The sequence below is a fragment of the Phyllopteryx taeniolatus genome, chromosome 6, assembly GCF_024500385.1.
Source record: "Phyllopteryx taeniolatus isolate TA_2022b chromosome 6, UOR_Ptae_1.2, whole genome shotgun sequence".
Lineage (NCBI taxonomy): Eukaryota > Metazoa > Chordata > Actinopteri > Syngnathiformes > Syngnathidae > Phyllopteryx > Phyllopteryx taeniolatus.
Window position 1 is genome coordinate 21591031 of NC_084507.1, and position 27281 is coordinate 21618311.

At 40.3% G+C, this 27281-nt stretch overlaps 1 protein-coding gene across 3 annotated transcripts in view; it reads right to left on the reverse strand.

Annotated features, from left to right (window-relative positions):
- Nucleotides 1-9482: 9482 nt before the first annotated feature.
- atg5 (ATG5 autophagy related 5 homolog (S. cerevisiae)) overlaps nt 9483-27281 on the reverse strand; it is a 33005-nt gene continuing 15206 nt past the window's right edge. Inside the window, exons 7-9 of one of the 3 annotated variants that reach the window (XR_009788891.1) lie at nt 19371-19488; nt 11754-12031; nt 9483-9565 (exon numbers count right to left, since the gene is read on the reverse strand). Coding sequence is in view for 1 of the 3 variants with exons in the window: in XM_061775950.1 (XP_061631934.1) it covers nt 11895-12031; nt 19371-19488 (255 nt within the window). In the remaining 2 variants the exon portion in view is untranslated. Of the gene's footprint in view, nt 12032-19369; nt 19489-27281 lie in introns of those variants that run through there. The other 2 variants (XM_061775950.1, XR_009788892.1) reach the window with 2 other exon arrangements.

Genomic DNA, 27281 nt, shown 5'->3' on the forward strand with positions numbered 1-27281 from the left:
CCGCGACCCTAACAAGGATAAGCGGTGTTGAGAATGGTGGATGGAGATATATATATATATATATATAAACGCGTAACTGCCTGCGGCATCTTTAAAACTCCTTTGAAAAAAGTCAAAACTATTTTTACAAGAAAATGAACAACCATCTGTCCTGTCAGGCTGTATGGCAACATGTGAGTCATGAATGTATTCAAGATGATAATAATAATAATAATACAGTAAGTAAGAACGAGCTCCAGCTGTCTGCTTCCCGGTTTGCTGACTGCTCACTTTGCATTCGCTCGTCTTCACAATTGACTTTTTATTACGAGGCAGGAAGAAGAAAGTCGTCAACGTTTATGTTGCTTTTGGTGTCCAGCTTCAAGCGAGCGGCAGGAAATGGACCCGCCAACACCCCCCACCCGAGACCTGCTGCGACTGAGCGCTTTCATCATCCCGCGCGATGACATGCCGAAACATACGACAATCACATATCGTATTGCTAGTGTTCTTTTTAATCCCGAAAACCCATCTTCACATGTGGATGCGCTGGAGTGTGTGTGACTTTTGAAACGAGCGAAATGGAGTACACCCAGGACTGGTCGCCAGTCGATCTCAGCGCACATACAGACAAACAAGCATTCACAATCACACTCGCACCTATAGACAATTTAGCAAATGTGTGTATATATATATATATATACATACACACAGTATATAGATATGCATGTATAATCGCGTCATAATATCAATACATATACAGTGTAACCTCTGTCTTCTTGTTTCCTTGTTTTCGAAAAAATGTCACCGAAGGTTTTTGTACATCCGCTCGGTTTTCAGACAGTTAAAAATGATAAAAAACAAAAATGCATCCATCTGCCAGCGTCACACCTAACTTTGTTATTTTAAAACAATTTCAATTTCTCAATGTTATTAAAGGTGAAGACAATTTGAAATTTCGGAACAGAAGAACATGAAGTGGATGCATATGATTTGCTTACGTGAGCTACATGAAATGATGCGGCAGGCCAGATCTGGCCCCCGGGCCTTGAGTTTGACACCTGTGCCCTATAAATTTACTAGTGTTGTTGTTGTCCCATGGATTTTTTTTTCCCAGTAAAAATTTTGTTTAAAAAAAAAGATAAGATTTAGTTAAAAAAATAATAATTTAAGATTAGAGATTTTTGTATGTTCTATTTAAAAGAAAATTAAAATTCAAGAGCAAACGCTTCTTAACCGTTCAACATTATTATGGTTTTTAAAACAGGTTTTAACGGTCTAGGGTCTTGGCTCGGTTTCGACTTTTGGGCTTGTCTTGGTCTCGATTAATTCTGGTCTCAGACAAGTCTTGGTCTCGGATAGTGTGGTCTTTAGTACAACACTGCTAGTCGCCAGTTAATGTCACAGCCCATATTTGTGAAAAATATATAAAATAACAATTGTGCACATATTATACTACAATGATGTGACAACATATCAATACGATTTTCAGTCATAACACCCTTTTGAGGGTAACCATATATAACTACAACATGGCCCACCATGAAAATGAGTTTGACAAACAGGAAGTGATGAGTAGTGTTCCGCCTGTGTGTTACTGAGAACTCACCTCATCGTCTTTCAGTTCTTCTGTCCCCCTATTTGTGTGAGGGAAACCTGACGCTTGCCCTCAGGAGTTCACGTACGTGGCGGCGCCCCCGGGATGTCCAATAGCAGAATCATTATCTTTACCTTCTGAACACGCCACGCAGAAAACATCTGGTCAGGGACTGTTGGTGATGCTCGGTACTAAAGGATGCGTGCAACTACTTCCTGTTTGCTCTATCAAGGTGACAACATGGAAGACAAGTCGCCATCAAAATGTGTAAAATCACCTTTGCAAAACAAAACAAAAAAAGTGGAAAAATGAATAAGGCGAATCTAACGACCTATTTTGAGTTCAAAACGGCGAATTTCGCCAAAAGGTGACTGATTTGCATGTATGGAAAACGCAAAAGGTCACTGATGGTGTAGTGGTACACTCACCTGACTTTGGTGCAGGCGGCGTGGGTTCAGTTCCCACTCAGTGACGTTGTGAATGTGAGTGTGAATGGTTGTCCGTGTCTATATGTGCCCTGCGACTGACTGGCGACCGGCTCAGGGTGTAGTCCGCCTTTCGCCCGAAGTCAGCTGGGATAGGCTCCAGCGCCCCGCGACCTAACTAGGATGAGCGGTGATGAAAATGGATGGATGGAAAATGCAAAAGAAAAATAAGGAAAATGTAAAAAAACAAACAAAAACCAAAAAAATTTGCATCCATTTGCTATAGCCATCTCCTCATCAGGTGAGCTCGATCCTATCCCAGCTGACTTTGGGTGAGAGGCGGGGAACACCTTGAACTGGTCATCAGCCAGTCACAGGGGACATATAGACAAACAACCATTCACACCTAAGGATAATTTAGAGTCTTCAATGAACTTACCATGCATGTTTTGAAATGTGGGAGGAAACCGACGTACCCGGACAAAACCCACATAGCAAGGGGAGAGCATGCAAACACTGCACAGGAAGGCTGGAGCCCGGATACGAACCCATGACCTCTGAACTGTGAGGCGGTCGTGCTAACCAGTCAACGACACCTATTACAAAAAAATGAACAAAGAAAATGTAAAAGAATAATAAGGAACATTCTTAAAATCTTGTTTAAGGAAAATGTAAAATAAGGGAAATGTACAAAAAAAAAAATTTATTAAAAAAAAGAATCAGGAAAACGTAAAACAAGAAAAAAAGTAGAAGTTACAAAAATGAAAAAGAATATGTAAAATGTAAAACAAATTACAAAAACATGGGAAAATCTAAAAGAAAATCTTTACATACTTTTGTTCTTTATTTTTTCCAAAAGCGATTATATATTTTCATGCTGACATGTCCGCTATTTCTCACAATGATTGAAATAATAATTTCAGTGCAATAATTGAAAAAAAAAAAAATTAAATAGATTCCACCCTTGGAAGATAAAAATGAGTATAATAAAAGTACAAACAAAGATTTTCCTGGATCCATCTTCATGAAAATTATTTGGCCTGGGAACGCCTCGGGATCCCCTCGGAAGAGCTGGAGGAAGTGGCTGGGGAGAGGGAAGTCTGGGCGTCCCTGCTAAAGCTACTGCCCCCGCGACCCTGACCCGGATAAGCGGTAGAAAATGGATGGATGAAATAAATAATCAATTGCACCATACACTCCACAAAGTATACATTCATCTTTGTCAGAAAAAAAAAACAAAAATGTAAATAAGTAAGGAAAATGTACATTTTAAAAAATATAAATTGTACAAAATAAAGTGGTGTGGAATTTCTGCATAATCCAGCTAATTTACAAAAAGAGATAAAAAAAAAAAAAAAAACATAATCACACGCACACGCATGCACGTACACATAGCTGCATTCCAGTGTGACTATGTTTCCGGAATCCAAATTGATCCCCCCGCCGGGTATTTTTTACAGTAAATACGGTGGAAGGCGACGCAGAGGTCCAGCAGTCAGGATGAAGGCTGAATCATCCTCATCACCCCCACTTCCGCCCCCGGATTCCCCTCATCATGTCCTGCCGACAGGAAGGCCAGGAGGTGACCGCAACTAGTCGTAAACAAACCGGTGGAGCTCGTGCAAATGAAGGACACATTCCCCATAAAAATGTTTTTTTTTTTTTTTTTTTTAAACTGGCCGACATTCTACTCATTGATCACCTTTTATTAGATTTGATATCAGAGGAACTTTAAGGATCAAGTCTGGATTTAGCTTTTTCCTTTGGCTTTTCTGAGCGACACTTATTCAAAAGGAGCAGCCACAGCAAGCAGACACAGGAAGTGACATCACACGGCGCATAGTAGTATTGTAGTGAATAAATAAGTATAGGGTTAAGGGTGATCCGGAGTCTATCCCAGCTGACGTTTTGGAAAGAGATGCGGGGTACACCCGGCATTGGTCGCCAGTCAAAATCAGGGCGCATGCAGACAAACAAGCGTTCACACTCACGTTCGATGGACAATGTCGGGTTACGTCGTTTTTAAAGGGACTTCTTCGATTCACATATTTAAGGAAGGAAAGGTGGAAGATCAAAAGGAAGGAGGAAGTAAAGAAGGATGGAACGAATGCAGAAAGGATGTAAGGAGCAATAGAAGGAATGAATGGAATGGAAGGAAGGATGGGTAGATGGAAGGAAGGAAACGGATGATACAAAAGGAAAGAAGGCAAGGTGGATGGAAGAAAAAGGATGGTACAAAAGACAGGAAGGATAGAGGGAATGTAGGATGAAAAGAAGGGAGGGAGAAAGAAAGGATGGAAGGAAAATGGAAGGAAACAAGGTTGGTAGAAAAAGGACAGAATGAATGAAAGCTGGAAAGAATGATGGATGGATGAAGGGAGGAACAATGGTTCATGGATGGAAGGAAATGAAGTCAACAAAGATACAAAAGGTAGGATGGATGAGGTAGGAAAAAGAAAAAGAAGGGATGGAGGACGAAAGGAAGAAAAGAAGGGAGGGATGATGGAAGGTAGGTTAGATTGAAAGAAAGAAAAAGGATGGAAATAATGAAGGAAGGCAGGATGAAAGGAAGGATGGAAGGGATGGAGAAAAATGGAAGGATAGAAATAAGGAAATAAGGGAGTAAACAAAGATACAAAAGGAAGGAAGGAAAGAAGGAATCTCGGCGAGGGAGGAAAAGAAGGATGGTACAAATGGAAGGAATAAAGGATGGAAAGAAAGAAGGAAGGAAGGACAGAAGGAAGAATGGAAGAAAGGCTGGAAGGGAGGGAGGATGCTACAAAAGGATGGAGAAATAGAAGTTAAAAAAGCACGCAAGCCTGCCCGCACGCACGCACACACGTGATCCCATTGCCCTGGCTTTAAACCTGCAACCTTCCATAAAACCTGCCTAGAAACCTCATTTTGATAGCGTGTCGCTCTTACTGTCCCTCGTGTTTGACAAGATCAGCTGCCGAGGAGACAGCCATCAGTCATGACCTCCTCCAAGGCAGTACAGCGCCACACGGTGCTTATTAATACTACTAGCTGTGTTTGTGAGCGTGTGGGAGACACTTGTCGAACGACATCAAAGCTGTGTCTACCCCACCATCATCGTCATCGTCCTCTTCCTCCTCCTGTCATTGGCTGCTCGGCTCTATTCTGAACACTAATGACAGCTTTGTGCCGTGTGTCTGGGAATGAGAGTTCATCCAGGGAAGAGAAAGATTTTTTGTTGGTTTGTTTGTCTCTCTCCTGCTGACGTGACCTCATGACAGCATGTTTATTTGCGTGTCTCAACGTAGTTACGTGCACGCACATGCCATGTTTGAATTGCACTTTGATTACCATTACCTGTTTTTTTGCTTTGTTTTTTTTTTTACCCTGCAGCCATGCTGGTTGCAGTATTTATTCATTTTCTTAGTTTTGCGATTGAGGATTTGCAACTCGATGACAAATGAAATTAAGTACATTAAAGTAAGGTAAAGAAAAGTAAAGGTAGAGCAAGCACAACAAAGTACTGTAAAGTAAGGTAGAGCAAAGTAAAGCAATACAAATTAAAAACAAATCAAAGCACTGTAAAGTAAGGTAAAGCAAAGCACAGTATAGTATCAGTCACATAACGTGAGGTGAAGAAAGCAAAGCAAGGTAGTGTAAAGTAAGGTAATGCAGAGTAAAGAAACCCACAGTCAAGTACCGTATAGTAAGAGTAAAGTAACACAAAGACAAGTAAAGCGAGCAAAGCAACGTACAGCAAAGTAAGGAGGTAAAACAGTTCAGCAAAGCACGGCACAGCAAATAAAATCGTTAAATAAAAGCAGCCACACAAAAGGCATGACTTCAAACCACCATTGTGCTTGACATCACACGAGAGCTCAGTTCGGCTAGTGTCACAACTTCCTGCCAAAGCTTTTATTGGTGCTTTTTCTTTTGCTTCCCAGAAGAAACAGCGTTTCACTTCTCTTTCCACTTTTATAATACAATGTTTTTTAACCACAATATACAAAGAGGACCTACAAACATTGCCTGCACGCTTGAAATGATGGCTACAATTTGTCAGATGATATCCATGATTTACCATGTTCTGAGTTGCATTTGATCTCAGGAAGCTCAAAGCCTTTCACTTCACGCAAAGACTGCACGTGTCCTCCTAAAAGGCTGCTGTGTGTGCATGCGTTTGTCCACAGGGCTTGTTGTACTATTTATTGCAAAGGGGGAAAGTGGTGAAGAGTCTTCAGGAATGTCTGCGGCACATAATTGACTTTTTCACGTTATAGACGAACACTAAACACAGCTTTAATTACATTTTTTAATAGTGCTGCACCACATTATTACACACTCTCTTGTCATTGTGTAAGTGTGTATGTGTGATGACTGCCTTTTAATAGCTCTCATCTGTGGATCTGCTTGATCTTGTTTGATAAAAAGCAGTGGACTCGGAAAATATTTACTGTAATTATCTTTACTTCACTCAAGGCTAATTAAAAAAGACAAATATTTGTTGGAAAAAATGGGAAGATGGAAGAAAAAAATACAGGTATTGGAAAACCTAATAGAATATAAATACTGGATAAAAACAGAAAAAAAATGGAACAACATTTTAATAACTAAAAAATATATGCAAGTACTGTACACGGCAATATAAAAAAGACTTAAAAGATTTGTGAAAAATTTTAAAATAGAGGGCGGCACGGTGGACGACTGGTTAGCACATCTGCCTCAGTTCTGAGGACCCAGGTTCAAATCCAGCCTCACCTGTGTGAACTTTGCATGTTCTCCCTGTCTGCTTGGGTTTTCTCTGGGTAATAAAGTTTCCTCCCACATCCCAAAAAAAAAAAAAACGCGTGGTAGAATTAAATGAATATATTAAAAGAATCTATTCATTGAAAACTCTAAATTTCCCGTAGGTGTGAATGTGAGTGTGAATGGTTGTTTGTTTCTATGTGCCCTGCGATTGGTTGGAGACCAGAGAACACACCTCTCACCCGAGGGTAGCTGGAATAGGCTCCAGCACACCTGCGACCCTAGTGAGGATAAGCGGTACAGAAAATGCATGGATGAATGAAAAATAGAAGAAAAAAAAATTCAAATATTTGAAAAATTGAAACAATTTTAAACACATTGGACAAAGAATACAAATATTAGGAAAAATTTATATTTGAAAAAAAGATGGAAACATATAAAAAACAAATGGGGGGGGAAACTACTAAAATATTTTGGTAATATTTTACTATATACAAAGATTGGAGAAATTGAAAAAAATTAAATGGACAAAAATACAAATATTGTGCAAAAAAATACACAAATGTTAGGAAAAAAGTTTTCACACTCCCTTTCACAACTATGAACAATTCAGTTTTCATTGAACCTAACATGTTTTCTGAATATGAGAGGAAAAACCTACACAAGCACAGGGACAACATGCATACTCCACACAGGAGGGCCGCTGCTGAGATTCAAACCCAGAACCTCTGGATTTTGAGACAGACGGGCAAACCACCAGGTCACCTTTCTGCCCCAAATGATTCAATGTGAGTATATTACATTACGAAAAGCTTGCCGCTAGTTTTCTACTCGTTTGTGAAGAAGCTCGGCACATCAGGATGTTTTGGACGCAAACGTTAGCTTTTTCTCGTAAATACTACTCATGTTTTACAGTGGACGTTCCATTCCAATTCGTCAGGGGGTTCGTGGACGTGCACACAAGTACAGTACGCAAGTCAGACGGCGGCTCGGAGGAGGAGAGGCCCGTTAAAAACAGTGTGTCAGCTGGAACCAGACATTCATCACCAGTCTTCCTCGTCCACACTCACACAGAGATGTACACAAATACACATACGGCTTGAGTCAACGGCGTACAGCCAACGTCCCACCGTGCTTGGTGGCGGCCACGCTGACGTGAATACATGACGCGTGACATCACTTTACACACACGCGCTATAAATTAGCAGTCTGTAGTGTGTGTGTGTTTGTGTGTGAGAGTGAGAGGCAAATGTGGCAAAAGTACTCTTACTTTTACCTGTTAAAAAAGGACTGGTCAAAGTAAAAGAACTGATTAAACTCCTGTGCTTAAGTAAAAAAGTACAACCTCTACTAATGTAAATGTAAATGAAAATGGTGGCAAGGAACTATGTTGAAGTGAGGAAAGGAGCTGCAGATCAACAAAAGTGGTGCTTTGCTGCTGTCTTGGTGCCAAGAAACCATGTTGAAGTGAGTTGAGGAGCTTATTTAGACAAAAGTAGACCTTTGCTGCCATTCTGTGGCATATTCATGTCAAGGAGCTCTGATGAAGTGAGTTAAGGAGCTTCAAAAGTCTTCAGAAAAATAAATACTCAAGTAACGTACTGATATCTGAAAAATATCTACTTAAGTACAAACAACGTATTTAAAAACGTACAAAATAATTCCAGACGTTACAATGGGTATTATATTGACGGTGTACTTGCTCATGCTTATTTTGCTAAAATGAGCCCTCCTAAAATAGGCTTAGCGACACCCCTGCTTCCCACCACTGATGTAGAATTACACACACACCTGCAGGGGACCATAACTGATGCCTGTAATCATGTACACGCACTCATGAGAATGTAGTCGAGCTGCCAGAGGCACATCTGACATGACAGTTTAGTGGTCTCATTAGTGGGGGGGGGTACAAATGAGCTGTAGAGGCTGGGGCGGTATAGTAGGTAATTAAACTGGGGAGATGAAGGAGGAGGAGGGTCAGCGTGAAGGAGAAGATGCTTCAAAGCAAGCGTGTTGGAACAGAAACACCTCAACAATCTTACTTTTTTGAGTGGTCACTCAATCCTGATACCCTAACGCAATTTTCCTCTGAAAAAATTTGTAATATTCCACAGGTTCCGTGGAATATCATTCATATCCACAGCAGGCCACGGGAACCCCAAAGCATCACTGATTTCTTTTTCTGTATATTGGAAGAAATTTCAACAATGACTGCAGGTATTTGTTGTGTTGAATCACTGTCATGTGCTTAGTGTCACCATGCTATTATCATAAATTCCATGTGGCCATATTTTATGCTAAAATCTCACTCCTGTTACTCAAATGAGGAGTTTCAGTACAATAAAACAAGAAAAGGAAGAAAATAATGTTACCTGCGATAGGCCAATACACATTTTGCGTAGTTCAATATGTATATTATCAGATTTAGAGTTACGAAAAAGACTAATTGAAGTTGATTCTGACAGTTACAACAGGCAAAAGGAGCCGATTTGGTGGAATGGCTAATATACTGAATATGACATGCACTGAATAACACTAAAAAAAAATGTGGATGATCATGGGGGATTAGTGACACGCACCAAAGAAAACTGATCCAGTCTGGGCCTCATCCATCCCAACATGGACACCACGTGACGTCGGCCGCAAAATATGGACGACTAAAAATAGAATATCAACAAATGCGGTCAATTGAAGTCACATCCAAAAAGAGGCTGAACTGAGGCGTGACGCGACCACATGAACAGCGCGTAAACAAGGCGGCCACACAAACAAATCAGCCGTTTATTGTTCTTGCTTTTGACTGCAGACCACAGTGAAGGAACGTGAAGGACACAACAACAACCTGGACAAAGAAAAAGTGTAGTTTTAAGTGGTCATAAACCTATAAAGCTCCAGACATGACATGGGGGAGGGGGGGGGGAATATTAAAATTGTGGCCATAATATAGACATAACATGCAAACACAATACAATGTGTTACTAAGTGTACAGGTTAATAGAACATATTTTTATAATCATGAAATATCATATTATAAATGATTTTGTTCAGAACTCACCAACACTTAATAATTGAAGTGGATGTATCATTGAATCACTAAAGCTGAATACATTTTCATAACCATCATAACCAAAGCCATTATCGCGATACTGATACTTTATGATAATAAAAGTGGTTGCGTCATCAATTTACTAAAGTTGAATAAGTGATCAACCATGCATTTTCCATACCGCTTAAGTATTTTTGTGGCATTATTATAAGTTTCTACATAGAAAATGCTTAATATCATAATGAAAGTTTTTGACCAAATATTCTGATGCCGATCTTTAATCAAATTGTTAAATCTAAATACATTTCTATTACCTTCATGTGTTTTGTAACATTATTAATTAGCTAAAATACACATCATACCAATACTGACACTACTCATACTACTACTGTGACATTTTTTTAAAATATGAATGAATTTTCACGACCTTTAAGTTTTAAAATTGTTAACCCAATAGCAAAATTGTTTACTTTGAACTTACTGTCACAATCACAGTAATGTTTTTTTTTTCTTTTTCTGTGTAGATCAGCCAAGGTTGAATGGGAGCAACTGGCCACTTCGTGTTTGATGAATTAGTTTTTTCTCATTTTCAAAAATGACTTATTCAAGTGTGCTATCAAGCTACTGAAATGCTAATTTGTGGCCATGAAATAACTATAACGTGTGCATCAGATACACATTCGTGGGTTTAATATTCCCATGAACAACTTGGGACGTCTGGGGAAACAAGTGAAGCCCACCTTTGCTAGAAAATACAATAGGTGATGTCTTCAACCGCTACCTTGGGGTGCACTCAGTTTTCTTATTCAAGCATCCAGGAATGATGATATTTATTTTTATTTTTTTGCGGACAATATACATGCTTCGTGAACCACAATTTTGTGATCATTTGTGGCCACAAATTAGTATTTTGCACACACGTTATATCTATATTGTGGCCACAAATAATTCCCCCCCCCCCCTTTGTAATGCACCATATATACCTGCTTGTTAGTCATTTCATGGTTATGAAAAAGCCATTTCAGCATGTATTTGACATTCTTGATATCCAGCTTTAGGTCCATTTATTAGTATACTCTTTGTCCTCTCTAGTAAGACACTTCAGCGCACTAGCAGAATGAATGCGTCTTACTAGTAAAAAAAAAAAATCCTACCACTAGTGACACTTCTGGCCTACTAGTAAACTGTGCTACACTAGTAACACTACTAGGCCCAACTAGTAGCCATGTGTCACGCAATAGTGGCCGCCTGAAGCTGACTAGTAACAGCACAATGCCCACTACCAGTTTTACTTCACTAGTAACATGCAGTTGTATTAATAAGTCAAATTTGTTTCTACTAGTGAGCAAAAATGTCATACAGTTGTGTAAAAACATTACTAGTAAGACACAGTTGTTCTACTAGTGCTCCCTAGTCATTTAGTCTTTCTCCTCGAGTGCTGAATCGTCTTACTTTATGGCTTCACATGTATTCTTTCTTCTTCTTAGTGTTTGTCCTCACTAGGAGGACTTTTGCATTCCAGTAGGACAATTAAAGGTTACTATTGAGGCAAAATTGTGCACAAATTGACAATTTCATGCTCCTAGGACTACTGGTGACATTATAAAATTCTACAAGTTAACACCTAGCATTTCACTAGTAGTACGAGTAGTGCACAGATGTCCACTACTGCACAGTTTAGGCTCACTCATAACATAGTAACTAGTAGTGTTCTACTAGTATGCCAAGGTTGTCCTACTAGTATGCAGAAATGTCATACAGTTGGGGAAAGCAGTCGTGGGGGAGAAAAAAAAAAAAAAAACTTTACTAGTAAGATGCAGTGGTTCTATTAGTGCATCCCAGTTGTTATTCAAGTTTATCTTACTAGTGAGGAAAAAGGGCATACTATTGCATTAATCTATCAAGGATAGATATGGAATAAATGCTGAAACAGCTTTCCAAATCAGAGCTCAAAATGGTGGCTAAGGTGCAGTAATGAGGTCACCTCGGCGACGTCACCATCCGACAAGGAAGATGTGCATCAGGGATAGTTGTTGGAGAAACATCAGGAATTCCTCTCATTGCACGCTCTCCTAAAGAGTTAGTATAGTCCGTTGCCGTGGCAACAGTAAGGGCTGGATGGCCCTCAGTCGGAGGGCGCCGGCACCACGCAGATGTGCAGGAAGTTGTCCGGGTGGCTGAGGTGCTCGCTGAGCCACTGCAGAGGCGTCTCCAGCAGTGGCTCGATGCCGTGGATCACGACCTGGTAGCGCCTCTGCTCATCTGCGTGACAAACAGTGCTACTTTGGTACTGAAAGCTGTACAGAACCCACCAACTTCATGTAAATGCACACTAAGAGGTGGAAACATCTAGAAATGACGGGGAGGACGGTGGACTTGTTCAGACCGGTGGAAGTTGATTATTTTTGTCGATTACGAGTGTTTAACTTTCACTTTGACACTTTGCAGTTTCACACTAATGAACACGACACGCTAATGTTGAAAGCATAGAGAAAGCGGGACTGGCGTGAATTCCGTTTTGTAACGTCGGAAGCAGAAAACAAAGCCGACGACTTTAGAGAGTGAGCAGGTTTTGGGTGCGGCGGTGGTTGGTACTCGATGACGACGCCCTCCTGATATTACGTGGTACCGCCTCAGCTAGTGTGCAAATGTGTGTGTGGAGAGTGACAGACAGGAAGTTAATGTACAGTAAACTACTCAGAAAAAGGATAGTCCAACATTTTGCTGTTGTGCAAAAACAGTTGGACATGTGCATTCAAAGGTTGACAGAGGGTCAAATCAAGTTTACCTGTAAAGATTATAGTGCATTTTAGACCCGACACGCACCGAGTGACATGGCTGAACGTTGCAGCCATGTTCAGTTGCTGAAGTGGATCATCATGAAAAAATGACTTTTAGCACACACCAAGCGATTGAGAATTACATATCTAGCGGCGTGCTGAAATGGTAGAACTGCAACCCGATATCATCTTTTGAGGCTTCGCATTCAGTATTCTGCACTGTATTACTTTTTATTGAACCACAAAAACATGGCACAATTGTCATGATTCCCACAAAGAGGGGGAAAGGGTGGCAAAATAGGACAGAGTGTGGATGTTTTGAGATTCTGTTGGCAATGACTGATCGTCACATTCACTAAGGAACATTTTCTCCCGTGTGCATACGTTAGAAATGGCACACAGCTGCGCACTTTTCTGGTTCCGCGTACTCTCGCGTCAACTTAAACCTGTCATTTATGCACCCTCATGCCAGGTCCGCACTCTGGGTGGAGCAACCCTGGAATGTGTGTGTTCTCTGTCAAATCTGGACAGGCAAACAAACTACACACATTATCTTGTGAACTTTAGCACCTTTCTTCTTCCGCACTCAAGACACTGTTGTAAGTCCAGTGCCCCGTGAAGGTGAAACATCGTCTTGCACGTTTTGAGTCACTTCACTGCTCCGACGGCCTGTGACGGCCCGGTGACGGCCTGGCGGCTGACTCGTGCGAATGGTGTGGGGCACACCTGGCCCATATACGCTCATCAACTGCCCAACGGCCGTAATGTGTTATTATTACTGCATTACATTTGATGGCCAAACGTCAACATATTATATCATATTAATTGGCGAAAGAAATTCAGCACCAGCTGACTTTTTCCAGCTGCGAGGAGCAGTTCTGCTTCAAATATTCTGCTAGCAGCTTGGAATTTGTGTAAACGAGCCAGTCATAACCACTACCGTCATTGTAATGGCGCCATGGAGAGTTTAATTTCGAATCATTTTTTTTTAATTTGATCTATGTCGGTAATCAAATACATTGAAGTGTCTTGCCCGTTGTGTGGAACAAGGAAAGATGCAGGGCACTGCTGATCTATAGCATGGCACGCACACCCTTTTTTTAACTGGTGAACCTCCAAACATGCATTCAGTCATAGGCACATATTGTGATTTTGACTTCCGTATCCACTGAGGAAGATAATTCCACATTAATAGTGTGATACAGTAAACCCTCGTTGATTGCGGGGGTTACGTTCCAGAAACTCCCAGCAATAAATGAATTCAGTGAAGTAGTGACCAAATATTTGTTATAACAATTTAGACGTTTCATACATGCCATTAAATGATACTTTAGAGAGGTGCAGGTATTTTATTTGTCCATTTGAGGTCACCATCCAGACACTCTACACAAGCACATGCCTTTGTACTCTGCTTCAGTGACATGAACACATGTCCCATGCAGACATTTCAATTCACTGCCTTAAGCATTGGCACCGTTCCTCACACTGACGGTCCGGCAATGTAGTCAGCGAAAAGCATGATAGGAACCAAGAATTCATTGCGGTGATGTTTTTATATACAGTAGTGTAGGTGTACAAAATCAAGCTACACGTTGCTCTTTACTTGCATTTGTTCCTGCCAATATTGTTACGAGTGTGTGAATTAGCTATTCGTTAGGATAAGGTTGGTGTTTGTGAACTTCTTTCATCAAGCTCTGACTGTGGCTTGTGTTTTAAACAGTGGCTTTCCAGTCATGTTTTCGGCTCATAAATAACTCTTATAATTTTAATTTTAATTCAGGCATTTGAAACCCCCAAATTGTTAATCTATGAGGATCATTTCGACTGTTCCCCCTTCCTTCTCATGCAATGGACTATTCACTGTTTTTTTGCGCACATGGAAACTTGATTCAGGAAGATGGTGCTTCAAACATCAGGTCAAACAATACCAGTTTATCAGTTTGCAATGACAGGCCGCTAATTTAATGGGAAATATGCCACTCTGTTTTACTCATAAATTTAAAATTTGACTCTAATGTCAATGCCCCACCAGCCATAAACCTAACTGCACGTATGGCCAGTCAAAGATTGAGTACATTTTCGGGGACACCTTGTAGATAGTGTATATAAACATACCTTATTTTAATACCCCTGTATGCGTGGACATGGCTTTGATTGAGACAGAGCGTCCATTTTGCTGAAATAAACTTTTCCAGTTTACTTAGGGGTCAGTGAAGGCGAAGCAGGTATCATCACCTCCAATCAGATGATTAACTCTGCAGACGCACTTTCTGACACACATGCATGCAGGCATGCACGCACGCACGCACACACGCACGCACACACACACACACACACACACACACAAACTTGTGACTGGGTGTGGTGTACTCTATGAATGAGAGATGGGGAAAATCTCAGTGGCCCACACCCCACGCCCACTCACACGCAGACATACGGACACACACACACGCACACACAACCATTTATGCTACATTAGTGTATACAAACACATCATGGCAGTTGATGATGTTTTAATTCCCAGAGTGCAACTGGAGAGGGGGTGGGGGGGTCAATGCATCTGTCAGTAAGTCCTTTGCTTCTTCCCAAACAAAAAAACTCAACATGTGCTAAGGCCGAGAGGAAAAAGGATTACAAGAAAAGTCTAAAATGTGTCATGCGTGGGCAAAAGGTTACTCAACATCACACCTGGCGTGGAAGTCAGACTTTTTCCTGTTGCATGCTGGGAACAGCCGCCTGGGAAGCTAACTTGTTTATCTCTTACGGTTGCTGGACTGCGGAAGCTTTGGGGTCAAAAATTTTATCAATCGTTTGAGTTTATTTTAGGACAATGCACAAATGGGTGGTGACTCGAATTGGCATTTTGAGTCCACCGAAAAAAAATCTGAATCAAATCAGAATTTTCACACCCAATCACAACAAATCAAAGAATAACTTTATTTAATTTTTTTACTTTATTCTGACAAGCTGCAACTGCTGCCATGCCACATTTACAAAATATTTCATGATGTTTAGACTTAGTTTACACCATTTTACTGTGCATCAGAATCAGAATCAGAATCATCTGATTGCGTATATGCGCAATTGTACCAGTTGCTAATAAGTCCTGCAGCTATTCACTGGATAACGGATGCAGGTAGCCGTCTCCACCGAGACGATGATCTCATCTTAGAGGTGTCCAATGGCCGTTCACCCTTGGTTTCATCGGATCATAACAAAATCTCCCAAACGGAGATGGGAAAATGTATTATTATTTTTATATACACTGCATTGTACATTTGAAAAAAAAAACTCAAGAGCACACCACCAAACAAAAATTCCCAAATAGTGGAAAGATAGATGCTGTGAACCCCCGCTTTTCTCAGGGGATAAGGATCAGGCCCGACTGCGAACAGCCAAAATCGCGAATGAATGACGCTCGTTATAATTACCATGAAAAGAAAACAAAAATTTGAATTCCAAGCACAAAAAAATAATTAAAAAAAATAAAATACAATAACTAAATAAAAAAACACGTGGGGGATCGGGTCAAAAAAAAATAGGAAAAAATATCACAAATAAGAGGGGTTTTCCGCAGATATTGGGACAGGTTCCTCCAAAAAATCTGCAAATAGCTGACTATCCAAATGCTGAACGTGAATATGAGGGGGCCACTGTAATTGTTTCCTTACTGCCATCTACTGGAAGAGCATTTAATTGTTCTGCCTGTCACTATACATTGCTGGCATAGATAGATGAACAAATATACATGATTTGTAGTAAGTAAATATTTTTCAGAACTATTAAGTGAAATTGGAAGAATTTTTGGCTACAGGAATCACTATTCTAGACAATGTTATTGTGGTAAAAAAAAAAAAAAAAAAAGTGGTTATCTTAAAAAAAAAAAAAATAAGGACATTTCTAGCTGACCTCAAAATGTTTAACACTATTTCTATCAATGTTGAAGCAAATTAATGCTGTTACAATAAAACTTGCGGGTTTCAGAGGTTGTTTGGTATCAAGAGATACAAAGCAAACCCCAAAAGCAAAACAAAGTGCAGTCATGTTTTGAGTTTTCTATAATTGAAGGCGGAAATAAAATGTATTAAAATCTGAGATTTTATTTGAGGGACATATCGCCCGGCCCTTGTCAAACCTGACGCCTCACCCTCAGACACAACACACGCGTGGCTCTCCTTTGATGTGTGAAAGATCACAGAGGGGCTGGGACCTCCACGTTTGGGGTCTGAACTGCGGAACAATAGCAGTGGCAAAACCCACCGATGCCGCCAACATACGACCCGCTGGCTCTAATCCAAACACCGCCATAATCCCCCCCGCTATCTGCCAGACAAGGAGGAGGAGGAGGAGGCCACAAAAGAGCACTTTCACCTTGATCAGAAGAGTCAGAGACTTGACGTCAAAGACATGAAAGCAAGATGAAGACGAGACCTCAGGAAGAGACTACACCTGACTGACACCTTTAAAGAGGACAGCAGCTCCTGTGTCAGGAGAGACCAAGATCTTTAACATCTGAGCCACACGACAGGAAATGAGATGAACATCTGGATCATGTCCATTCATCATCGTCAGTCAGAGAGCTTTCCATTTACCAATGTTTATTCATCATTTCTTGATTGATTAATTAATGTCAAACATGCACACTGGGACATCTACAGTTGAATCTGCGATCAAGATAAATGAAAATGAAAAAAAACAAGCATTGCATCTGCCTTTATTGAATTTACATAGGAGTTGAAGTAAATCAATGTTTTTAATCCTAACACTTAATCTCTATTATTTCATTTTTAATAAAAAAAATATATTTAATGTATTTAACAAATTTGATCTTTATATTATTATTTATTATTTTATTTATGTGCTGCGCTTTGTTTCAACTGAGATTGTTTTTTAAGAGCGTTTTATGAATAAAGCTATGTGTTATTTTCTTATTACACTTGATAATTTAACTTATATTGCTGTGTTTTCATCAATATTACATCATTTAGTCATCCATATAATACAATACTAGAAACTAAAAACAACTACTTTTATATTTATATTTAAGTCATTTATTATGGTTTACCTTTACATCCAGTGTTATACTACTACTGACTATGACTAATTATTATTAATATTATTACTAATCATAATTACGTCAATTTATAGTGTTTTTAAGGGACCCACTAACGTAAACAATTTTACATTTGGATTTTGATTTTATTTGATTGACTTTCTATTTTGTTATTAGTTTGGAATAAATTGGTTTTATTTTATTTTGCAAATGTTCTTAATTTAAAAATAAAAATACATTTAAAAATGTGTCATCATATTTTATCAAGCTACATATAGTAACCAAACCATTAGAAACAGCTCACTGTACGTCGCAGTCCTGCTGTACACCACTGTAAACTATATGCAAGATAATAAAAATATTTCAAATTCATGAAAAATCAATACTTTGACAGTCACTCAAAAATTAACATTATATTTGTAAAGGCAACATTTTTGCATTGGCAATTATTAGATTGGGTACCTAATGTTGTGGCCAGTGTTTGTCCTGGTCCAAAGTTGAAAATGGCAGGTTTTTAAATAATATTAAAACAATTGTTTAAATTCATATATGTCAAATATGAAAGTGAACATGCTCTAACCGCTCACAACAGCACACCAAGTCAGAGTAAAGTGGGCCTGAAGGTGAGGCGTGTCCTTGGAGAGTACCAAAAGTGAATGAGACAGCCAGGTAGGCGACAGACACAAATTTGTGTGTGTGTGTGTGTGTAGGTGGGCTTTCTCTGTCTCCAGCGAGCAGGTGAGTCTCCTGCGGGTCGTCTGTCCTGACGCTCCATTGTCCCCTTATCTACTTCCCCTCCTCTGTGTGTTTAGACTGCTGCTGCTTCCTCTCATCTCTACTTGGGCCACACACAACCTCCTTCACGTGGACATTAGGAATTTATTTGCTATTTAAATGTAGGTCTGCAGCATAAGATGCCTGTGAGTATTACTGTTGCCGCTCTGTGCGTGTTAAAGTGCAGTTGGTTGAAAGTTTATAATTACGGCAACATATACGTACATTTCCAATAGCCAATCTATGGCATTTTGAATTACGTATATGCTAGAATTAAGCTAGTGGACTTTGGTTGGACGAAATTACATTTATTATTATTATAAATTACAATTATTGTTTTGGTGTTTAAATATACAATGCTTAATTTTCTTTTGTTTTATCTGTCAGTTTTACAGAAAACTTAAACTGTGAAGAAAGCTCACTTTGGATCCTATTTGGAGAACTGTTCGAGCGAGAGTTTTTGTTTTTTCCCCATTAACCTCAAAGTCTATGATAGTCCCCCATTTCTTGACAGCAAGAGAGTGAGAACTGGTGCAGAGGTATATTAAAAAGTGTGTATTAGTAAGTTTAAATGTGATAAAGGAGTGTGGGAGTGTTTCTTTTTTCATGGTTTCTCTATAGTGTGGATTTTCACAAGATAAATGTAAATGAGGGGTTCGCTGTATTTACAAGTTAAAATTTTAAAATCACAATATAAATTAAGAGTTGTGATGACCCACAATGCTACGTACTATGACAGATGACAGTCCTACGTCACAGAGAAAGAGCGTCAAACCCCGTGTGGTCAGACATGTGAAAGATCACAATTTAACATACTATTTATATATAGAAAATGCGATGAATAGGAAATAAGTCAGGATAGAACAGGACTGACCTTGACTATTTTTCAAAAAAGCGAATAAGAACAAGCTAGTCTGGAGACTCTTTTTTTTTTTTTATTTTTTTTTACTACCAGAGTAAATATATCAGCTAAGTCCATGTGTGTGTTACATACCATGAACGGGTAATGCTGCAGGGTACATCTTTTTGAGCAGGTCGCCAAGCGTGTGAGCGTTGCCTTCGGGTGAAACAGGACGGAAGAGTTTCTGGATGAAGGGCCTGTCGCTCATCGTCTGCAACGAATAAATGAATTAAGAGTTAAAGGGGAACATACGTAAAAAGTGATTTATTTTTTTTATTGTCTGCATACAAATAGTTGTATGTCAGGAGTCTCTGCCGGCCCAAGTGTTAAATTCAACAACCAAGTAAATATTTTGTAATCTTTTTCTGGGGTCTGTGAGCGAACCGTTCTAAATTGTGTGGATTGTGATATCAGAATTTGTCAAAGTTGCATAAAACTGCTGTGACACAAGTTCCTTCGCTCATAACTTAGCAGCTAGGCTGGACGAACGGCCACCGATTTCAAGAGCCAAACTCGGCATACGAATGATCATGTCAAAGCCAAAAGGTAACGATGATTGATAGTCCAGATTACCATTAGCTGACAGTGTTAACAGCATTAGCTTTTGATAAATTGCAGATATGCTATTATCTTTATAAAGAGAGATGTGTTTCTGCTTTTAAAAAGTCAATGATTGCTCCAAAGTGATTTAGCTTCAGTCACTTGCCAGCTGACTTACATTAAGGCCCATTCATGTGTTTTGCTGCTTTCCAGAAGCATCTGCCCATGAAACAATAGCTCACATGAACTCTCCGAGAGGCGAGAAACATGCTTTTTTTTCCCCCACAACCACACCCACATTCCGGAGTGCACCTGTTCTGCTGAAGACGATCCCACCGATTATTCCGATGTGAATGCAAATGAATCATCCCACGTTTGACGTCGCAATAACTGGAACGATGAAAGGCGATCTAGGGGAAGTCCAGGGTGCTGATAAACGGAGGAGGGAGCTGATTGGAAGCAGCCCGATGAGCCATCGGTGGCATTTTTGCGGCAGATGTGAGACGCAATGGACGTGCTGAGGTGTTGCGCAAATCTTCATCAGTCTGGAAGTCATCAGGTGCGTTTACTGGGCAGCATGAGAACGGCACTGGCTCGGCCTCAATGTTAAATGAATCACGATAATCGTGAAACGCTTATTGATTCTATTTCGGATTCAGAGTTTGGCGAAATTCTCTCCTTTCACACGCCAAGCTCTCCCTATTACGGAAAATGACCGAGACAGCAACAATACAAAGACCTGTTCCTAATACAACCCCAATTCCAATGTAGTTCGGATGCTGTGTTAAACATAAATAAAAACAGAATACAATTTTTTGCAAATCATGTTCAACCTATATTTAATTGAATAGTGTCCTCAGTTCCCAAACGTTTACTGAATGTTGTTAAAAGAAAAGGTGATGTAACACAGTGGTAAACACCAACTTTTTGGGACCGTGTTGCAGCCATAAAGTTGAAGTTCATTATTATTTGCTAAAAACAATAAAGTTTATCAGTTTGAACATTAAATAGCTTGTCTTTGTAGTGTAGTCAATTAAATATAGGTTGAACAGGATTTGCAAATCATTGTATTCTATTTTTATCTATGTCTAACACAACGTCCCAACTTCATTGGAATTGGGGTTATAGTTTGGGCCGCACATAATTTACATTTGAAATATCTCATAGCACACCACCAAACAAAAATGTCACAAAAAGTATACTCAATTTACTTCCACAGAGTGAAATATGGACCTGTTTAGTTGAATACACAGCTATTCTTCTGATGAATAGCAGCAGGTAGATAAATCGGTTAATTGCACATTCTGCCATCTACTGGACTAACATTTGTTATTCTGCCGGTCACAATACGAGCAAAATATTTCAATTCAACGTTTTTTCTAACACAAAAAAACAACCGCAGCCATAACAAATTTCTGTAAATAAGAAATACTGAACATAGAACATAAAAAAACAATAAATAGTCAAACTAATAATAACTACGGTACATCACCTATTATTTTTTAAATTCAAATATACTTCTCTTAAAACAAACTCCGACAGTGCCTCTGCTGTCTTAGACCAAACTTTCACAGTCCTGACGTGGGCCGCCTGCTGTTCTGCCAGCGGCCTGTTGGTGGTCTCAAGGTGTATGAAGTTATGGCCAGACTCCCCAAGTGAAAATGGATCATTTCACGGGCACACCTGATAATCTCACGACACACTTATATCGGCGGGACAGTGTTTTGAAATCACTGACCTAGTGGTTAGCATGGTGGACCAGCGGTTATCACGGCTGTCTCAAAGTGGTGCTGAGTTTGAATCAGCTCAGGCCCTCCAGTGTGGAGTTTGCACATTCTCTCTGTGCTTCCATGGGGTTTCTCTCAGTGCTCCGGTTTCCTTTGCCCACTTCGCAACATTGTCATTATATTTAGTTATTTTTCCAACCCTATCACAATATTTTCGTTAAAAAAAAGCTACTGACAAATCTAGCCACTTACTAAGCATTTACTTGCTTGTTTAATTTCACAGGTGATGGGTGGGCAGGCACTCCAGACTTTTTTTGGTATAGTAAAAGACATTAAAAAGTCATCTTTACATATATGTCCCCTTTTCAAACACTAGAAAAAGCTCTCAATCTGATGCAATGCGGTTGTACACCACAGTAAAGTGCAACCATATTAGAATAGACCTAAATATGCATGGCTTTACATTTGGCCTTTGTAGTACATAATGCGACTCACAATAGCAGAACTACAACAGTGTGCGGGACTATTATTGTTTTGGTTATGGAGAAGTCATGTGTGTCTGCACTGTTCTGTTGGGCCATGTTCAGTGGCGGGAGCAATGTTAAAAGAGTCTTTTTTTTCTACCCCAAGTTCTATTTCATATCGTGACATATTTTGGACAGGATGGCACAAGTAAGAAACACTTGACCTTGGATTTGAAGGGGGCTTTGTCTGGGTCAAAATCAAATCAATTTATTAACAAAAATCCAAGTGTACCTAAATGTGTCACAATAAACCACCTGATGTCAGTCTCGTCTCTCATTCGTCCTAAGAATGTCAACAGGAAGGTGCTAATGAACACAAAATATAGCAAAAGTGGCATTTGATGTCAACTTTAATAATTACCTGGACAATCTAGCAGGCTACACCAGCAAATAACCAAGTGCACAGGTACCCCAACCCACATTCAAATAAATTAGTTAAAAGACTCCAGGGGCCTCTTCTTTATACCACCTTTCATTAACCTCTGTGGAAAAAAAATTCATCGTTCCAACCTTGGTGGGAAAAAATATAAGGTCAAGGCAAGATGAAAAGTTGCTTCATTTCAAACATAGCAAAGGTCATCACTGTTTCAAATTAATTCGACGCCACTTTATCAAACAGACATCGCGCAATGACCAGTATTGCTGACGCAAGTTTCTAGCGTGGAACTCTCGAGAATCGTTGGTCTGTTGCAATGTTAGTCATTCGAACTGCTCTAAGTGCTAGAGGACTCTGCATCTTTTTGCACAATTGTTTTTTGTCAATGTCTTTGTCTCCAAAGTGTTCGGTAAATTGACTGTCTGTTGTACTAGAGCGGCTCCAACTACCGGAGACAAATTCCTTGTGTGTTTTGGACATACTTGGCAAATAAAGATGATTCTGATTCTGAAATATTCCTGCCGTAAAGGATTATTGGGAGGGAACATATGTCATTTTCTTTCGCAAAGGTCTGTCAGGAGGTTGCATCGAGGCACCTTTCTTAAGCATTTTTTGAATTTGAACAATCTTTCCTCCAAGTACTTCCAGGATAGTACTTGGATAGGAAAGGAAAGCTTCGAAGCACAAAAAAAACCCCAAAAAAACAAACAAAAAATAATAATCCAGAATCCAAAGAGGCCCATTGTACCAGCAACATAAATGAGGGCTGTAGAAAATGAATGGATGGATGGATTGATAGTTTGCCCTGCAATTGACTGGCAACAAGTTCAGGGTGTACCCAACCCCTCACCTGAAGTCTGCTGGAACAGACTCCAGTTAGCTGCAACCAGAAAACGACAAGCGCTAAACAAAACGAATGGACGGATGGAAGGTTTGCCTTGCAGTTGGCTGGCGACCTGTGCTACATAGAAGGGCTGGTAACCAGCTTGATTGCCTTTATGTGGCCTAACATTGGCTGGTGACCAGCCTAGGTTGTATTCCACCACTCACCTGAGGTCAGGTGGGATAGACTCCAGGACAAGCGTTATAGAAAATTAACTGATGGATGGATAGCTTAGTTTGGACACAGTAATCTATGTCCCGGCTAAAACTGATTGATGATGGCGTCCTGTTGTGGTCCAGTTCCGCTAATGAATACGAACTGCCAGTGTGTCATTATGATGGAGATTTCGGCCAGAGCCAGATGAGCTTGCCATCAGTCTTCACACCTCGCAGCGTTGGCCCGTTCGCACTGTGTCGACACCCAAGCTGAGGTGTCAAACAAGAGCCTGGGAGACACACGATAGGCGCTAATCATGAGTGCCGTGAAAAGGAAACCAGTGTGCAGCGGGAGCGGGTGACCATGCGGTAACTACACACCGCGGAGAAGCCGGGCGAAGGTGGCGAAATTGGCGTGGGAGGCGTCGAAGCCAACGTTCATGTTACACAGAAAGACTGAGTCATCCACAGCAATGGCGGGCCATGCATTTGGTACCTGGGATTTACCCGACTTAAGCCACCTCTTAGTAGCAGCAATAACATACAAAAACACAACACAGGGTATCCCATAAGTTTTCATAAATATTTTTAACATTTGTTTTTATATTTCATTTTTACAGTTTATAGTAGTGGTGTTTGATTAACAGTTGACAGCTGAACAGGCCATGGGTTCAACGTAGTCAGCACACACGGGGCCACAGCTTTTGAGAGTGCAGAGAAAGACTTGATTTTTCACGATTTGGAAGCCTCATTTTATGTCCTTGGCCATTATTTTAATCATTCAAATTTGGGAGAGTTGTGAACAACAGTCTTCTCTGTGGTGTGTCAAATTTAGAAGACATTTATTTTCACTTTACCATCTCAAACAAATTCAAGCAGAAACTATCCTGAAAGTCACAAGTTTAATGAATGTACGAATTGTGAAGCTGCTATCAAATAAGGGGTCCTATGTCATAAACTTTACTTGTTAATGATGTTTTGATTGAAATAGCTTTTGATTTCAGCAAATATGACCTAATGCTGCAAATTCAACAAATGACAGTTCTTTAAAACCTGTCAAATGTCTTGAAACTCTGTTGTGCAAAATAATTTGGAACAGTGTAGTATACATTTTTAAAATTTTCAAAAGAATACTATCATTGGCAAATTTGTTAAAAAAAATGTTTTCATTAATTATATTCTGACGGTTGATGACTTGAAAATTATGCCAACTGCATAATAATTTGTAATGCAGTGTAGAAGCAATGTAGCCAAGAAAAACGGTACAAAATGAAGAGAACAGAATGGTGAAAATAAATGAATACAATTTCATTGAACACATTTAAGAATTTCGGCTGTAAATTTAGGTCAGTGTTTCTGAGTGTTAAGGCCAGCAGAGACGGCCTTGCTGACTGCCCATTACTGATCCACAGCAATCCGGGCCTCGTTGAAGCAGGGAGAGTGCGCCAAGTGACAGCGACTTGAATGCATTTTTAAAATGTGAGGGCCATGAATAATGGAAGCCGGGGCTATTGTTTTCAGAGGTGACGAAGACACTTTCTTTTGAGCCGCCCTGACACTTTAGCTGGCAGGGCGGCACATGGCGACACGAGAGTCGCAGCCTCGCTCTCACTCGGTGAAAAGAGCAGCGCAACTCAACACGTTGCCTAATTGGTGGCGAAGGGGATTCAATCCGCCTAAGTGATGGCCAAATAATGGGAATGGGGGAACAGTGCTGTCAATCAATAATTGTTTCCACTGAACTCTGAGCCTGTCCATTTGGGAATTAAAATTCCATCCACTTTGGTTGTTTGTTGCGGAACTTGAAATGATATCACGAGACAAGAGACGCCATTGTTTGCTGGATCTGATGATCGCACGTGGTCTATAAATGGTCTATAGTGACGGTGGCCGACCGGTTAGAGCGTCTGCCTCACAGTTCTGAGGACTGGGGTTCAATCCCCGGCCCCGCCTGTGTGGAGTTTGCATGTTCTCCCCGTGCCTGCGTGGGTTTTCTCCGGGCACTCCGGTTTCCTCCCACATCCCAAAAACATGCATGGTAGGTTAATTGATGACTCGAAATTGCCCGTAGGTGTGAATGTGAGTGCCGATGGTTGTTTGTTTGTATGTGCCCTGCGATTGGCTGGCAACCAGTTCAGGGTGTACCCCGCCTCCTGCCCGAAGATAGCTGGGATAGGCTCCAGCACTCCCGTGACCCTTGTGAGGAGAAGCGGCTCAGAAAGTGGATGGGTCTATAGCGAACCCTCACTAGACAGCGGTTTATCGTTTGCGGCCCCGCTATTTCGTAAACATTTTTTAATGCTACAATGGTGCCTTCAGATACAGGTGGCCCGACTCACGAGTTTTTCAAAACACGAGCTGTCGTTTGTCATATTTTTTTGCTGTGAGTTGTGAGCAGAAATTTGAGATACAAGCATTCTTTGGCTCTTATTTGGAGAACTGTGTGGATCAATCTTTTTTTGGTTTGTTTCCTCAAAGTTATATTACCCGATAGTGTTCCATTTTTTTGACAGTGGGAGTGTGAAAACAGGCACTAATGAATAATTCAAAAAGTGTTTTACTAAGTTCAAGTGTGTTTTCAGACGTGTGAGAGGGATACAAATATGTTTAAAAACATATTTATACAGTCGCTATATCCCAGATTTTCACCTAGCCTGCGTGTGGAACGTACCCCCCAATGATAAACGGGGCTTCACTGTACACATATAATTACAAACAAATGCGGTTGAAGGAATGAATACAACACAGCAGATATGGAATTAATTATGTCGAAACCCAAAATAACCTAGCGTTGTGTTCCTGTTAGTGTCAAGACGGATTGCAACACGTCAACGTCGTTCATTGACGGTCACGGCTGTGCTAAGAGTGCCTTACAGTAAAGCCCCGCGTGACCTGTTGCCTTTGGCATCTTCACCCACAACAGCATGTGGAGCATTCCCTTGTTTTGTAATTGTCTGTGTAGTCACCCCGCCACCCTCCTCCTCGTCTCAGCCAGCCATTACAAGATATCTTGGAGGCAATAAATATGCATTCTTCAAAGCACGCAGCTTCCAGAGAGGCGGGTGAGGTTAGGAGTGGGGTTCTGTCGGGTGATTAAATGCTGAGTCAGAGCGCGGTAACATGGAGGCGTACCTGTTCAGCAGACAATATTAGTGCCATACTTTTATTATATCGCGGTACAACCATGAGCAATACACTGGATGAAAGTCAGCCACAATTCATCACAATGTGTATAAAAGGAAAAAAGGCAACACTGTTGTGGATGTGGATTAAACTGGTTTTCCCTCAAAATTCTACACACAAAACCCCGAAATGAAAATGCAAAACATGTTTTTTTAAATTTTGCACATTTATTAAAAATGAAAAAACTAAGAGATAATTAATTTTGAATTGACAGTGGATTATATTTGTGGTGGGTAGGGAACGAGACTTGCTGCGAATACTGAAAATATGCCAGTAATTGGCCCCACCAGAAGCTTTATAGTTCCTATAGATGCAAAAAGACAGCGGCAAAGCATTAATTTGGTCTAAATGAAGCTCTGCAACTCACTTCCACATACGTCCTTGACACTAAACTGCCACAAGATGGCAGCAAAGCAATACTTTTCTCTAAATTAACCTCCTAAACTCACCTCAACATAGTTACTTGACAAAAGATGGACCACAAGAAATTAATATGTAATTTTGCAAATGCCGAACCTCGAATATGTGGGGGTCCACTGTATTCCAGTTCGGAATAAGGCTGTACCATAATATAATGGGGGAAAAGTGAAGCGCTCGAAATACTATCTGGCTGCAT